The 17,709-nt window shown below is 42.5% G+C and overlaps 1 protein-coding gene across 1 annotated transcript in view; it reads left to right on the plus strand.

The window, feature by feature from the left end:
* Window positions 1-17,443, plus strand: part of LOC110521537 (ephrin type-B receptor 1) — a 176,993-nt gene extending 159,550 nt beyond the window's left edge. The window contains exons 13-16 of the mRNA XM_021599141.3: window positions 4,629-4,778; window positions 11,898-12,091; window positions 12,281-12,436; window positions 13,710-17,443. Of these exons, the coding sequence (XP_021454816.1) occupies window positions 4,629-4,778; window positions 11,898-12,091; window positions 12,281-12,436; window positions 13,710-13,818 (609 nt within the window). The 3' untranslated portion in view covers window positions 13,819-17,443. The remainder of the gene's footprint in view (window positions 1-4,628; window positions 4,779-11,897; window positions 12,092-12,280; window positions 12,437-13,709) is intronic.
* Window positions 17,444-17,709: the final 266 nt, after the last annotated feature.

The raw sequence follows: 17,709 nt of genomic DNA on the forward strand, positions 1-17,709 counted from the left end.
ATCATGGGGAGTGAGAACGTTGAGACAGAAGAATGTAGAGGCACAAAGCTATTCAGAACAAGCTATCAAAGAGATATCTAATAGTTTATGTCCAGCCCATTCAGGAGTCCAAAGATTATACGTTAAATTAACTCTATCAAAGCTAAGCTCCTTGTCCCTCGTACAGTATGTGACTTCAACGTCTGACATGAGACGGCAGGTAGCCTAGTGGTTGGGCCAGTAACCAAAATATTACTGGTTTGAATCCCAGAGCTGACTAGGTGAAAACTCTGTCGTTGTGCCCTTGAGCAAGGCACTTAACCGTAAATAAGTCATAGAGCATGAGTTAAGCAGGAAGCATGGGAGTACTTTATGTTAGGGAGGTACAGTGCCTTGCGAAAGTATTCAGCCCCCTTGAACTTTGCGACCTTTTGCCACATTTCAGGCTTCAAACATAAAGATATAAAACTGTATTTTTTTGTGAAGAATCAACAACAAGTGGGACACAATCATGAAGTGGAACGACATTTATTGGATATTTCAAACTTTTTTAACAAATCAAAAACTGAAAAATTGGGCGTGCAAAATTATTCAGCCCCTTTACTTTCAGTGCAGCAAACTCTCTCCAGAAGTTCAGTGAGGATCTCTGAATGATCCAATGTTGACCTAAATGACTAATGATGATAAATACAATCCACCTGTGTGTAATCAAGTCTCCGTATAAATGCACCTGCACTGTGATAGTCTCAGAGGTCCGTCAAAAGCACAGAGAGCATCATGAAGAACAAGGAACACACCAGGCAGGTCCGAGATACTGTTGTGAAGAAGTTTAAAGCCGGATTTGGATACAAAAAGATTTCCCAAGCTTTAAACATCCCAAGGAGCACTGTGCAATTGATAATATTGAAATGGAAGGAGTATCAGACCACTGCAAATCTACCAAGACCTGGCCGTCCCTCTAAACTTTCAGCTCATACAAGGAGAAGACTGATCAGAGATGCAGCCAAGAGGCCCATGATCACTCTGGATGAACTGCAGAGATCTACAGCTGAGGTGGGAGACTCTGTCCATAGGGCAACAATCAGTCGTATATTGCAAAAATCTGGCCTTTATGGAAGAGTGGCAAGAAGAAAGCCATTTCTTAAAGATATCCATAAAAAGTGTCGTTTAAAGTTTGCCACAAGCCACCTGGGAGACACACCAAACATGTGGAAGAAGGTGCTCTGGTCAGATGAAACCAAAATTGAACTTTTTGGCAACAGTGCAAAACGTTATGTTTGGCGTAAAAGCAACACAGCTGAACACACCATCCCCACTGTCAAACATGGTGGTGGCAGCATCATGGTTTGGGCCTGCTTTTCTTCAGCAGGGACAGGGAAGATGGTTAAAATTGATGGGAAGATGGATGGAGCCAAATACAGGACCATTCTGGAAGAAAACCTGATGGTCTGCAAAAGACCTGAGACTGGGACGGAGATTTGTCTTCCAACAAGACAATGATCCAAAACATAAAGCAAAATCTACAATGGAATGGTTCAAAAATAAACATATCCAGGTGTTAGAATGGCCAAGTCAAAGTCCAGACCTGAATCCAATCCAGAATCTGTGGAAAGAACTGAAAACTGCTGTTCACAAATGCTCTCCATCCAACCTCACTGAGCTCGAGCTGTTTTGCAAGGAGGAAGGGGAAAAAATGTCAGTCTCTCGATGTGCAAAACTGATAGAGACATACCCCAAGCGACTTACAGCTGTAATCGCAGCAAAAGGTGGCGCTACAAAGTATTAACTTAAGGGGGCTGAATAATTTTGCACGCCCAATTTTTCAGTTTTTGATTTGTTAAAAAAGTTTGAAATATCCAATAAATGTCGTTCTACTTCATGATTGTGTCCCACTTGTTGTTGATTCTTCACAAAAAAATACAGTTTTATATCTTTATGTTTGAAGCCTGAAATGTGGCAAAAGGTTGCAAAGTTCAAGGGGGCCGAATACTTTCGCAAGGCACTGTACATGTAATGCTTGCACTATAGCTACTTGTATCTCTCCACAAACTATTCTTCCAGAGAATATCCATATCATTTGTACTGTTCTCTAAATGCCCATTGATACTGGGTTTCTTCCTGCCATATAGATAAATGTACTCATGGTTTGGACAGTGTGAAACCACTTGGCTTTAAAATTGGATGAAAGTCACTGGAGACAGAGGGGAAACGCCTGCTTTGCAGAAATGGCCCAATGATAAGGCCATATTGATTTGGGTTTAACTGTGCTATAAAACAAGAACGTGTGATGGGAAATGCGATACCCCTGGATTTTTTTTTTACAGAATAAGTGCCATTCTCTTCACCCAATGGGATCATAAACCAAATTGCCGGCTGGCATGAAATGCATTTTTCATCACCCCTCTGCCATATTAATAGTCTAATTTATCCTTGAAGATTGGAAAAACTAAGTCATTTGGTTAGGCTTCACATTACTATTTTATGATTTTCTGTGGCAGATATATGAGCTTATGTTATATGTGTGTAAATGGGGGGGGCGGGGGCGGGGGGGGGGGGGGGGGGGGCAGAGGAGAGGTAGAGAGGTTTGCCTGTCTTTGTGCTAGGGATACAGAGATACAGGATAGGTTGTTTCTGTATTGTTGTATGTAGGTAGCATACCCCTCAAAAAGAAGAGTCAAATACATCATCAATAATTATTGTCATTCATTTAAGTAACAGTCATGGAGTAACCAGCACGAGGAATGCTGTACCAAAACACAGCACATTACACCTTTCTCCACTCCCTACACTATACATTCTTAGAAAAATAGTTATTTGGCTGTCCCCATAGGAGAACCCTTTGAAGAACCCTTTTTGGTTGCAGGTTGAACCCTTTTAGTTCCATGTAGAACCCTTAATACAGAGGATTCTACATGGAACCCAAAAGGGTTCTCCTATGAGGACAGCCGAAGAAACCTTTTGGAACCTCTTTTTCTAAGAGTGTATTTCACTCAGTGTCTGGAGCTCTGTTCTGTAGACCCTGTTTTAATACTGTCAGCCCACTTTTAAGTTTTCATGGTTTCATTGTTTCCCTGAGGGAATTCTCTCTTCTCACAGTTTTTATTGGGAGAGAGAATGTCGACTATTCGTTATGTACATACAGTGTGCGCCAAGCCTTTTGTTTGCCTCTGCATTTCAACAATTCGCTTTATTCAAAACCTCCGACATGGTTAATTATAGGGGATCTGCAATGCAGCCTCAATCTAGCCAACCATTACAAGTTCAGCAGGAAATACTGGGATTGTAGTATTTTTTTTATGCTGTAGCATTCCTTTCTTCTGTTGTGGAAGAGACATCTGAGCTCGCCTCCGGGGGGCCAAAGAACATGCATTGGAAAGTGGCTCAAAGGTGCTGTAAATGAAATGCACAAGAACTAAGAACTGAGAGTCTGATTCAAAGCATGCTTCTGAACAATGATTACTCTCATGTTGGCTGTTGCCACATTGAATACATTCCACATCAAAAATCTTCCTTGTAAAATGGATCCTTAGTATTCTGTTATTCTTGAGTCATCAACTGACTTGTAAGCATCAGATCCATTTAGCTGTTGTTGGCATGTGAATATTACTTATGGAGGTTTCCCTGCTCAACACTCAGTGGGGATTTTTTCTCAGTCCTGCATTCACAGCACAGGCTTTTCAACTCAAGACACTCTGCCCAGAACAATTAGAACAGAACCTTCATGACTTTCTGTCCAGAACTCCAGACAGAGTTTACAGAGGTCTTTAATACAACCAGTTCCAGATGTCTCCAATAGCTGAGATCCAGCACTTCACTGACAGCGCACACTCATCAAAAGTATCCCTGTAGATCATGCAGCTAGATCGGGAGTGCTGTGTAAGCCCTCAGTTCCTTTGAAATCAGGCTTATCCAAAAGTGTACACATTCAGTCCAATTGGTACTGTACACTCCTCCAGGAATTGTATAGAGAAATCCCTCCAGGGTGTGCTGTGTGCATAATGGGGATTATGAAGTGAACATCGTTCATCAATGTTTATCAAAAGAACTGCATGGTATGCCAGTGTTGTTGGTACACTCAGTCATTACAGATGTACCACTCATCTTTTTTTCTAAGTACATCAACAGATCCCTGCAGTCAGCATTTAATTTTAAACATATGTTTTCCAATAGAATATTTAAAATGATATATAAAGGGTTTTGTTTTAAGTCAGCTGCATATGTTTTTAATATGGAAATTTGTAGGTTTTGCTTAAATACACTGTGATTGGTGGGGTGATTTCAGTAAAGTTTTGTTCTTGATCATGAAGTGTATTTGCAAGAGGAACCTCACAGATATGAATCTAATTTTTTCTTTGCCTATGACAACTTGGCCTTGGCTATAAAAAGCAGCAAGCTGTCAAATAGTATGTCAAACCAGCCAGTGTAAAGAGACACAAAATGTAAGTCTAAAAAAATATATTCTCTTCTCTTCTCTTCTCTTCTCTTCTCTTCTCTTCTCTTCTCTTTTCTTCTCTTCTCTTCTCTTCTCTTCTCTTCTCTTCTCTTCTCTTCTCTTCTCTTCTCTTCTCTTCTCTTCTCTTCTCTTCTCTTCTCTTCTCTTCTCTTCTCTTCTCTTCTCTTCTCTTCTCTTCTCTTCTCTTCTCTCTCAGGGAGGGAAGATCCCGGTGAGGTGGACAGCCCCTGAGGCTATTGCCTACAGGAAGTTCACCTCAGCCAGTGACGTGTGGAGCTATGGCATCGTCATGTGGGAGGTGATGTCATTTGGTGAGCGGCCATACTGGGACATGAGCAACCAGGACGTGAGTATTAAACAATTTTGTGTCCTTTCAGTATCAACAGATATGTGACTGTATTAAAAACTGAAAATACTATGATCAGAGATGGGCAGTATTTCTGTGTATTTGGAATATGTATTTTAATTACCTCTGAGTATTTTGTCATTTGTATGACACTGGGCTGAATAAAACTCCAATGTATTTTGTAACAAGATACTTTTCAAAATACAAAATACTTTTCTATACCATTTTTTTTATAGCGGTTCACCATTTTGTGGCCCCCTTTCTCCCTGCATTGGTATCAGAAGTGTTATGGCACTATGGTGTGATAAGAGCGTCTGGTTAATGAACTAAATATACATGTACAGTGCATTCGCAAAGTATTCCGACGCCTTCCCCTTTGCCAAATATTTTTACCTTACAGCCTTTTTCTAAAATAGATTTTAAAAAATGTATCCTCATCAATCAACACATAATACCCCATAATACCCCATAGACATTTTTGCATAAGTATTCAGACCCTTTGCTATGAGACTTGAAATTGAGCTCAGGTGCACCTTGTTTCCATTGATCATCCTTGAGATGTTTCTACAACTTAATTGGAGTCCACCTGTGGTAAATTCAATCGACTGGACATGATTTGGAAAGACACACACATCAAATTCTCTGGCAACCACTCTGGTGGACATTCCTGCAGCATGCCATTTGCCCATTCCCTCAAAACTTGATACATTTGTGGTATTGTGTTGTGTGAACAAAATGCACATTTTAAAGTTGCCTTTTATTGTCCCCAGCACAAGGTGCACCTGTTTAATGATCATCCTGTTTAATCAGCTTCTTGATATTCCCACCGCAACTCAAGCCCTGACCATACTAAAACACAGACAAAAACAAAGGAACTAAGGTCAGAACCTGACAGTATGGAACATTTCTGGGATTTTTTATTTCAGCTCATGTAACACAGGACCAACACTTTACATGTTGTGTTTATATTTTTGTTCAGTAAATGTATTTCCTGAGGCATTAATCATGCAAACACATTTATTTTTTATTGTAACATGGCATCAGCGGCTCAAACCTTTAATCTTTTATTCTACAGTGGTTGCGCCACCAAAAGTTTTGCGATTATGCTGCGGGATTTAAAGGTAATTTGTGGTTTAGTACGGTACCCTGTGTCACCACTTAATTGCTCCAGAACCAGCTCAAGGGGGAGTTAGAGCACTGATTATGCTTTGGGTCCTACTGTGTCTCTATCTGACAATGAATGGGCGACATAAACCTAATTAGAAACTGATAATTGTGCACTTCAGTATTACTTACTGAAACTAAGGTTACACTAAGGTTTTTATTTTGTAAGGATTATTTTGGTCCTACTGTAGTACTGTAGGCCACTCTCAACCAGTCACGTTTTTAAAATATTTATTTATTTATTTCACCTTTATTTAACAAGACGGACAGTTGAGAATAAGTTCTCATTTACAACTGCGACCTGGCCAAGATAAAGCAAAGCACGGCGACACAAACAACACAGAGTTACACATGGGATAAACAACCGTACAGTCAATAACACAATATAAAAATCTATGTACAGTGTGTGCAAATGTGGTAAGATTAGGGAGGTAATAAATAGGCCATAGTGGCAAAATAATTACAATTAAGCAATTGAACACTGGAGGGATAGAGGTGCAGAAGATGAATGTGCAAGTAGAGATACTGGGGTGCAAAGGAGCAAAACAATAAATAACAATATGGGGATGAGGTAGCTGGGTGGGCTATTTACAGATGGGCTGTGTACAGGTGCTCTGACAGCTGATGCTTAAAGTTAGTGAGGGAGATATAAGACACCAGCTTCAGTGATTTTTGCAATTCGTTCCAGTCATTGGCAGCAGAGAACTGGGAGGAAAGGCAGCCAAAGTTAGGAGTTGGCTTTGGGGATGACCAGTGAAATATACCTGATGACCAGTGAGCTGAGATAAGGCAGGGCTTTACCTAGCAAGGACTTATAGATGACCTGGAGCCAGTGGGTTTGACAATGAATATGAAGCGAGGGCCAGCCAACGAGCGCATATAGGTCGCATTGGTGGGTAGTATATTGGGCTTCGGTGACAAAACGGATGGCACTGTGATAGACTACATCCAATTTGCTGAGTAGAGTGTTGGAGGCTATTTTGTAAATTACTTCGGTAGGATCGGTAGGATAGTCCGTTTAGTGGGTATGTTTGGCAGCATGAGTGAAGGATGCTTTGTTGCGAAATAGGAAGCTGATTCTAGATTTCATTCTGGATTGGAGATGTTTATAATGTGTCTGGAAGGAGAGTTTGCAGTCTAACCAGACACCTAGGTATTTATAGTTGTCCACATATTCTAAGTCAGAATCGTCCAGACTAGTGATGCTAGACGGGCGGGCAGGTGCGGGCTCCGATTGGTTGAAGAGCATGCATTTAGTTTTATTAGCATTTAAGAGCAGTTGGAGGCCATGGAAGGAGTGTTGTATGACATTGAAGCTCATCTGGAGGTTTGTTAACACAGTGTTTAACAAACCAGTTATACAGCGCCTGAGAGGCGCAACAGTCTTAGACACTGCATAGCGGTGCAAGCTGTGTTGCTACAGATGCTGATTCAATACCTGTGCTGCCCTCAACTGGGAGACCCATGAGGTCATTGTAGGTTTTTGGTTTCTCTCCCTCTAAAAACAGAAAAAATCATTCTAAATAACAAGCTGGCTTTATTTACAAATATTAGTAACAATGTCTCACCCCACGTTCGAGAATGGCCTTTTTCTCACTCATTTTACATTATTTGAAAAGAAAATAATCTCCAAAATATATATATTTTTTAAACAAAGCTATTATAATAATAATTAATTTAGATTGATATTAAAGCCAGTTCGATATTATCACAGATATATTATTAACCCTGTTATTAACAGGACAATATATATTGGTTATATTGTTCATGGCTCCCGAGTGGTGCACAATGGGATTGCCTTGCAGTTCTCCAGCTGTATCCACTGAAAGCGTGCGAGGTTCAAGGCACGAGGGCATGGGCCACAGAGCCGCGCATAGAAGACCAACCTAGCCCATGGGGAAGGGAGGAGGAGGAAGGGGGAGGCACTGGCAATGGCACTGACTAGGGAAAGGCCACACTGGCAATGGCACTGACTAGGGAAACGCCACACTGGCAATGGCACTGACAAGGGAAATGTTTCCGCTGTTCTTAGCCAGTCTGCACGTTCAAACTAAAAGAATGTAACTAATAATGGCATCTTCATGCTTTCGTTAATAACATAATGATAAAATACTCTTTCAAAATGCCGATGTTTGTTTAGTTATGGATCCATAACGATTTACAATGGGAATAAATATCACTGAATTACAGAAATATCCTCCAATCCTCTGTAATTATCGGTGGAGAGTCACATCATATTTTTTTAATATACTGTAGGTCTACTGTAGGCGGCATGAGTCTCACTAGTGTTGAGTAATGTGCTGTTAAAAGTGGGGCAGGTCTTATTTATTTAAATAGCATATTGAAGTTAGAAGAAATAGGATTTAAAGCAATAGCCTACAACTATTTTAGAACTGTTTTGCGCTGCTCTGAGACAAGCATGGGGACTGGTCTTGATAAATCAATGAGATTTTATATTCACTGAATCTCCATTTGTATGTCCATGGAATAAATCCAATGCGCCACCAGGATGGACCTATCATGCTATGTTTTTTTACGCATACGAAGCCGTTAATTTAGTCTATTTAACCAGACCCCATTTCAAAAGAAACATGCACTCATAAATCCTCTTGGGGCTAGGGGGCAGAATTTTCACTTTTGGATAAATAGCGTGCCCAATTTCAACTTCCTGCTACTCATGCCAAGAATATAAGATATGCATATTATTTATAGATCTGGATAGAACACAGTCTGAAGTTTCTAAAACTGTTTGAACCATGTCTGTGAGTATAACAGAACTTATATAGCAGGCAAAACCCCAAGGACTAACTGTTCATAATTATTTATTTTTTTGCCTCTCTCTGTTCCCTGACCTTTCATTGCCAAGGGTTATTTCTTAGGAACCTGTTTACAGTTCCTATCGCTTCCACTGGATGTCACCAGTCTTTGGAATTTGGTTGAGGTTATTCCTTTGTGCAATGAAGAAGTAGGCCAACTAGGAACTGGGTACACGTTTGTGAGTTGCGCAAGATGTGAAAAGTGGCACTGGTTTGTTTTCATTCCTGTATTGAACACAGATTGCCCCGTCTACAATTTGATCGATTATTAACGTTTAAAAATACCTAAAGTTGTATTACAAAAGTAGTTTGAAATATTTTGGCAAAAAAATATTTTGTAGTGACGTTGCGTTTTTTGTAAGCTGTTTTTTCTGGATCAAACGCACTTTATAAATGGACATTTTGGATATATATGGACGGAATTAATCGAACTAAAGGACCAATTGTGATGTTTATGGTACATATTGGAGTGCCAACAAAAGAAGCTCATCAAAGGTAATGCATGTTTTATATTTTATTTCAGCCTGCAGGGTTGAAATATGCTAACCCCTTTGTTTACTGCTGGTGCAGATGGTGCAGGCTATCAGATAATAGCTTCTTATGCTTTCACAGAAAAGCATTTTTAAAATCTGACATCTTGGCTGGATTCACAACGAGTGTAGCTTTAATTGAGTGTCTTACATGTGTGATTTAACGAAAGTTTGAATTTTATAGTATTTTATTTGAATCTGGCGCTCTGCATTTTCCCTGGCAATTGGCCAGTTGAGACATTTGCGTCCCGCCTATCCATAACTAGTCAAGCAGAATTCACTCTCTGCATCCTGCATCTGCATCCAAAAAGAAAAGAAAACATGTTCTGCGAATCGTCGCCTCTTTCTCTCATAGTGCATCAAAATTGTTTGAATACAAAAATTAGTACAGCCTCTACTTATTATACATAACATATTTTACATAGATAAAACCACATACCTGCATCCAAAAGAAAATAAAACATTTGTAGAGCACAAATGTTCTGCGAATCGTCGCCTCTTTCTACAACAGATGCACAATACAAGGGACTGGGATCATTCGTGGAGCTAGCCATCGTTCACACATACAGTAGCCTGCTAATACCTTCAACCACATGTTGAATTCAGAATGTTGATATCATCCTAAAAAGTCCAATTACAAGTGCATCTTAACAATACCATCCACTTATGAGTAACCTCTAAATATACAACATTATTCATGAACAAAACACTGTGTGTGCTTAAAAGAATCAAACTTTTCTGAATATGACAGAAAAGGCGTGCCTACCTCTCATAGTGCATCAAAATGATTTGAGCACAAGCACGCAGGGTAAAACGTAAGTACACACTCCCATACTCCCAGGATGCAGGCATGCGTAATAACAAATCAACATGACATATTAATATATGAACCTGGTGAAATTCACATAGTACTTTAACAACTGTTAAACTGAGAATGTTCAAAGCCAAGCAACTATCCTGCACCATTCTCAACAAGTTGTGGGAAGGTTGTATGCAAAATAACCATGGGATAACAACGCTCTCAACAATTTCTAAGAAACATATGGTTCTCAGAACATTATGTACTAGCTGGACTGGTCTCCTCAAATCTCCATAGCAAATATTACACTGCAGAATTGTTGTGGATCTGCCTGTCTGCCAAGCTCTCTAGTTCTGTGCAGTTGTCATTCAGACCCTCTGTAGCGGCACTGCTGTGTCCATCAGCACAGCGCTCTGTAAGTCCTTGAAGTAACCCACCTAGAGATGCTGGACAATTGTAGGTAAAGAAGATTATTGTTGACAGCACGGCTCCCGGTTTACAATAGTCCTGCCCCAGCCACTAACGAGATCTCCTATAGTGAATCCCTAGACAGTAACTCTCTTGCCTGCCACTCTCCTGCAATCAAGGTTGAATAGTTAGGGGGCGGGGGAAAATTTCTTAACAAAGACCCAGCTCTGGGTATATAGCTGCAGTTCATTAAATTCTCACTCTCTCCTTTTTTTCTGTTTTACAAGCAATCAGTCCCCAGTGCCTGCAAGGAAGCTGGCTGCTGCCGGTCGCTATGGCAAAGCTTTCTGTTCTTTTATGGTGTGGTGATTGACGGATGTCTGGTGGACCACTCTCTCTCTGATAAAAGGGGAATCGGGGAATGGGCATATATCAAAATCCCTTCAGACGTCCCGTTTTTTAAAACAATTATCAACTGCGGTTTCCATTGTTCTGCCTGCAGTTCAGCCGCTACAGAGACCAGGGAAAATCTGCTGAGGATCGTATTGATAGAGAAAATTGATTAATCAGATGCGATGTTACTGTAACTTTTGATTGACAAATTTGGAGGTAGAGTAAAAATCCCAGGGTTACTAAGAGTGCACATTTCTGCATAGTTAAGCAAAGCTTTACACATTGTTTTTGGTGTATTTTCCCTCTGCTCTGTTCCAGTGTTCTGAAACCTCCAATCTGGAAGCAGTTCAGTTGCAGGTGTCTGGAAACATACAGCGCATCAAAAACCTTTGTCAATTGGTTATGAACTCTTCCATGATCCATATAACGTTATACCAAGCTTTTCAAAACCAATATGACCATTTTAAATTTTCCACCAACACCTTTGTCCATCCATTTAGTCTATGCTGTTAGTGTGACCTCATCTATGTCCCTGTCACACCCTGACCTTAGTATTCTTTGTTTTCTTTGTTATTTTGGTTAGGTCAGGGTGTGACATGGTGTGTGTGACACTTTTGTATGTTTATGGGCGTGTTTCCTATCTAGGTGTTTTGTAAGTCTATGGTTGCCTAGATTGGTTCTCAATTAGAGGCAGCTGTCTATCTTTGTCTCTGATTGGGAACCATATTTAGGCAGCCATATTCTTTGGGTATTTTGTGGGTGATTGTTCCTGTTTCTGTGTCAGTGTTTGTCACCACACAGTACTGTTTCGTTTCTTCACGTTTCTTTTGTTATTTTTGTATTCAGTGTTCAGTGCTTTCTTTGATTATGGACACTTACCACGCTGCATCTTGGTCAGATCCTTACTCCTCTTCAGACGAAGAGGAGATCTGCCGTTACAGTCCCCCTCTCTTTTCTTCCTTTCCTGTTTTGTAATGTGCTATCTCTTTCTCCTCTCCTCCTCATGCAGGTGATCAATGCCATAGAGCAAGACTACCGTCTGCCCCCTCCCATGGACTGCCCCACAGCACTACACCAGCTGATGCTGGACTGCTGGCAGAAAGACAGAAACGCCCGGCCCAAATTCACTGACATCGTCAACACACTGGACAAGATGATCCGCAACCCTATCAGCCTCAAAGCTGTGGCCACCATCACTGCAGTGTACGTCTGCAAGAAATGCCTTGACTCGTAACAGTACTCATAGTGTACATTCCGAGCACATAGACAACTGTATATTACTGATCAACTTTTGCAAGGTTTCGCCTTTTTATGTACTCCATCTCCTTTTCACCCGTCTTTCACATCACTTCACTGTTTCATCCCTCTCTTCTCTCCTCTTTTTCTCAACAGGCCTTCTCAGCCCCTGCTAGACCGCTCCATTCCAGACTTCACCACCTTCACCTCTGTGGAGGACTGGCTAGGTGCCATTAAGATGGGGCAGTACAGAGACACTTTCCTGGGCTCTGGCTTCACCTCCCTACCCCTGGTGGCTCAGATCAGCTCAGAGTAAGTTCTGAGGCCCAACGTCATCATATCTCACCTACCTAATTTTCCATCTTATCAGGAGTCTCAGAAGATACAGTACCAAACAGCAAAGCCCTCCTATCACTATTCCCTGTAGCAATACAACATTTGGTCAGCCCTTGAATAGGCAGATGGTTCCCAAAATTACTCTGGAAGAATGTTACACTAGCAGTCGTGGAATACACACACACATACACATTTGTCACAGATTACAGAAGGTCTCAGAAGTATTATCCCCCTATAATTAGATTTGCACTCTTGTAGATGTAGCGTAATGGGGCAGGCTGGAGTACATTTTCAATCAGGTTCACTGAGACAGCCAACCAGCAAGGCAGGCCATTGCAGTCACACATCTACCTTCAAAAAGCTGTCTCAGATGTCAGAATAATGGGAATCATGCTTCTGGCTCAGACAGGAATAATCCCTCAGTAAACGTCCATAGGAGATCAGGCCTGTCATACTTCAAATCCACCCGGCATTCAGAGCTGTGGATAGATCTACATCGGCAAGGTCTCTCCGTCTTACTAATCACTTTGATTTGATAGGGGGGCACAACTAAAAAGGTTTTTTAGAAGGACAAAGGATTGCCTTTCCTTTGGTTGTTCAGATTGATCAAATAGATGTCCCTTTGACGGCTACTGTACAAGTCAGCAACAATCCCCAGCAGCCCTCAACTAATTATGTCCATTCTGCGCTTACCATTGTAAATAGAAAAACTATATTACCATATGAATGGGAACAGTGAGCAGATCTTGTGCTTATCTCTAGCAGGGAGTATATCTGGCATATTGTATACTGCGCTGGAAACAGGCTCTATATGTTTCTCTCTGCTCTGCCTCAAGCAGAAAAGATTATACTATTGTCTTTGTGCATGGTGTGGTAATGTTTGTGCATGTATTTGTACATCGGCAATATCCATAGCCCAATAATTCCATCCAAGAGAGAACTCACAGACATGAGGTACTGTACTGTGAACACCTCCACCCCTCAACCTTATTGTTGACACTGTTCTCGATTAACCTATAACTCCGTACATGTACCGGTACCCACCGTATATAGCCTCATTATTGTTATTTTATTGTGTTACTTGTTTTACTTTAGTTTATTTAGTAAATATTTTCTTAAATATATTTCCTTAAAACTGCATTGTTGGTTAAGGGCTTGTAAAGTAAGCATTTCACGGTAAGGTCAACCTGTTGTATTCGCCACATGTGACAAATAACATTTGATTTGATTTGTTCCTCTTGTTTGTCAGAGACCTGTTGAGGATAGGAGTGACCCTGGCCGGCCATCAGAAGAAGATCCTGAGCAGTGTCCAGTCTATGAGGGACCAGATGGCCCAGTCCCCCACCTCCATGGCCTGACCACAGGGTGCGCCACCACCACCCAGAGACAACCCACCAGGGAGCCCATAGGAAAACTCCTGATGACCCTAAAGAATACACCAGGGTGGAGACACTAACCTGATTTAAAGAACGACCATGTGGCACATACATAACAGCATGCCCGCTCCCAACACACACTCTCCACACCTAGGTAAAGAGAGTTAACCGAAGATACAAAGGGGTAGAGGATAAGATTCTGCCTCAGGACAACTTCAATGGTTCAGTTAAGGTAGTCTATAAAGTTGGCTTCTTTTTTGCTGAAGAAGAGAGCAAGCGAATGAGCAAGGGTGTCTGTTTGCTTGCTATGACAGATGGTCATAAAATGCTAAAAGAAAATATATTTTAAAAAACGGTGCTACTTTATGAGGATCAATAGGTTGACTTGGCCAAAGGACAACATCAAACAGTGTCACCCAGATTGGAAAAACAAACAAAAGGGTACAGAACTAGTCAAAGGTTTGGAGACACCTACTCATTCAAGGGTTTTTCTTTATTTTGTACTATTGTCTCCATGTCACGCCCTGACCTTAGAGATCCTTATTATTCTCTATGTTTGGGTAGGTCAGGGTGTGACTCGGGTGGGAAAGTCTATGTTTTCTATTTCTTTGTTTTTGGCGGAGCGTGGTTCCCAATCAGAGGCAGCTGTCTTTCGTTGTCTCTGATTGGGGATCTTATATAAGTTGTCATTTTCCTTTTGGGTTTTGTGGGATCTTGTTTTCTGTTTAGTTTCTTAGCTTTACAGAACTGTTTTTTGTCTTTGTTATTTTGTTTTGGTGTCATCAATAAAAAGACAATGTACGCCTACCATGCTGCGCCTCGGTCCACTCTTCATTCTACAAACGAGAGCGGTTACAGAAGATCCCAACAAAAATGGACCAAGCAGCATGGCCAGGAGGACTGGACATGGGAGGAAATCCTGGATGGAGAAGGGCCCTGGACGCGGGCCGGGGAGTATCGCCGTCCAAGGTAGCAGATGGAGGCAGCGAGAGAGGAACGGCAATGATACGAGGAGTTAAGTCATCAACAGAAGCCCGAGAGGCAGCTCCCCAATTTTTTTTGGGGGGGTGGCACACAGGGAGATTGAGTCAGGGTTTAGACCTGAGCCAACTCCACGTGCTTACCGTGGTGAGCGTGTGACCGGTCAGGCACCGCAGCCCGGTGCGCTCTGTTCCAGCTCCCTGCAGTTTCCGTACTAGAGTCGTGCTAGAGTGGGCATTCAGCCAGGACGGATTGTGCCGGCTCAGCGCTCCTGGTCTCCGGTGCATCTCTTCAGCCCAGGATATCCTGCGCCAGCTCTACGCACGGTATCCCCAGTTCGCCAGCACAACCCAGTGCGGCTTGTGCCAGCTCCCCGCACTTGCAGTGCTACAGGGGGTATTCAGCCAGGACGCGTTGTGTCAGCTCTATGCTCCAGACCTCCAGTGCGCCTCCACGGCCCATATATCCTGCTCCGGCTCTATGCACTATGCCTCCAGTGCGCCTTCATAGCCCAGTGCGTCCTGTGCCAGCTCTCCACACTCACAGAGCTAAAGTGGGTATCCAGCCAGGACGCGTTGTGGCAGCTCCACGTACCAGGCTTCCAGTATGTCTCCTAAGTCCAGTGAGACCTGTTCCGGCTCCACGTACGAAGCCTCCAGTGATGATCCATGGCCCGAAGTCTCCAGTGATGATCCATGGCTGAAGCCTCCAGTGATGATCCATGGCACGAAGCCTCCAGTAATGATCCATGGCACGAAGCCTCCAGTGATGATCCATGGCACGAAGCCTCCAGTGATGATCCATGGCACGAAGCCTCCAGTGATGATCCATGGCACGAAGCCTCCAGTGATGATCCATGGCACGGAGCCTGCAGTGATGAGCCAGGGAAAGGAGCCTCCAGCGACGGTTCCCAGTCCGGAGCCTCCAGCGACGGTTCCCAGTCCGGAGCCTGCAGCGACGGTTCCCAGTCCGGAGCCTGCAGCGACTGTTCCCAGTCCGGAGCCTGCAGCGACGGTTCCCAGTCCGGAGCCTGCAGCGACGGTTCCCAGTCCGGTGCCTGCAGCGACGGTTCCCAGTCCGGAGCCTCCGGCGACGGTCCTCAGTCTGGAGCGTGGATCGACGATCTACGGTCTGGAGGACCCGGCAACGATCCCTGCACCAGAGGCGCCACCAAAGTGGGGGAAGCCTCAAGCGGAGCGGGGTCTGAGTCCTGCACCGGAGCCCCCACCGGAGCCCCCACTGAGAGTAGATGCCCACCCGGACCCTCCCCTATAGGGTCAGGTTTGCGGCCGGAGTCCGCACCTTTTGGTCGAGTGTGGTTCCCAATCAGAGGCAGCTGTCTATTGTTGTCAATGATTGGGGATCATATATACAGTGGGGCAAAAAAGTATTTAGTCAGCCACCAATTGTGCAAGTTCTCCCACTTAAAAAGATGTGAAAGGCCTGTAATTTTCATCATAGGTACACTTCAACTATGACAGACAAAATGAGAAAAAAAATCCTGAAAATCACATTGTAGGATTTTTAATTAAGTTATTTGCAAATTATGGTGGAAAATAAGTTTTTGGTCAATAACAAAAGTTTATTTCAATACTTTGTTATATACCCTTTGTTGGCAATGACAGAGGTCAAACGTTTTCTGTAAGTCTTCACAAGGTTTTCACACACTGTTGCTGGTATTTTTTCCCATTCCTCCATGCAGATCTCCTCTAGAGCAGTGATGTTTTGGGGCTGTTGCTGGGCAACACGGACTTTCAACTCCCTCCAAAGATTTTCTATGGGGTTGAGATCTGGAGACTGGCTAGGACACTCCAGGACCTTGAAATGCTTCTTACGAAGCCACCCCTTTGTTGCCCGGGTGGTGTGTTTGGGATCATTGTCATGCTGAAAGACCCAGCCACGTTTCATCTTCAATGCCCTTGCTGATGGAAGGAGGTTTTCACTCAAAATCTCATGATAAATGGCCCCATTCATTCTTTCCTTTACACGGATCAGTCGTCCTGGTCCCTTTGCAGAAAAACAGCCCCAAAGCATGATTTTCCCACCCCCGTGCTTCACAGTAGGTATGGTGTTCTTTGGATGCAACTCAGCATTCTTTGTCCTCCAAACATGGCGAGTTGAGTTTTTACCAAAAAGTTATATTTTGGTTTCATCTGACCATATGACATTCTCCCAATCTTCTTCTGGATCATCCAAATGCTCTCTAGCAAACCTCAGACGGGCCTGGACATGTACTGGCTTAAGCAGGGGGACACGTCTGGCACTGCAGGATTTGAGTCCCTGGCGATGTAGTGTGCTACTGATGGTAGGCTTTAATTTGCAAATAAATTCATAAAAAATCTTACAATGTAATTTTCTGGATTTTTTTTCTCATTTTGTCTGTCATAGTTGAAGTGTACCTATGATGAAAATTACAGGCCTTTCACATCTTTTTAAGTGGGAGAACTTGCACAATTGGTGGCTGACTAAATACTTTTTTGCCCCACTGTAAGTTGTCATTTTCCTTTTGGGTTTTGTGGGATCTTGTTTTCTGTTTAGTTTCTTAGCCTTACAGAACTGTGCTCTTTCATTTTTTGTCTTTGTTATTTTGTTTTGGTGTCATCAATAAAAAGACGATGTATGCCTACCATGCTGCGCCTTGGTCCACTCTTCATTATACAAACGAGAGCCGTTACACTACATTGTTGAATAATAGTGAAGACTATGAAACTATGAAATAACACATGGAATCATGTAGTAACCAAAAAAGTGTTAAAAAAATCTAAATATATTTAAGATTTGAGATTCTTCAATTTATCCACCCTTTGCCTTGATGACAGCTTTGCACACTATTGTCATTCTTTCAACCAGCTTCATGAGGTAGTCACCTGGAATGCTTTTCAATGAACAGGT

This window comes from Oncorhynchus mykiss, chromosome 4 (assembly GCF_057628025.1).
Source record: "Oncorhynchus mykiss isolate SJ-2025 chromosome 4, ASM5762802v1, whole genome shotgun sequence".
Taxonomy (NCBI): domain Eukaryota; kingdom Metazoa; phylum Chordata; class Actinopteri; order Salmoniformes; family Salmonidae; genus Oncorhynchus; species Oncorhynchus mykiss.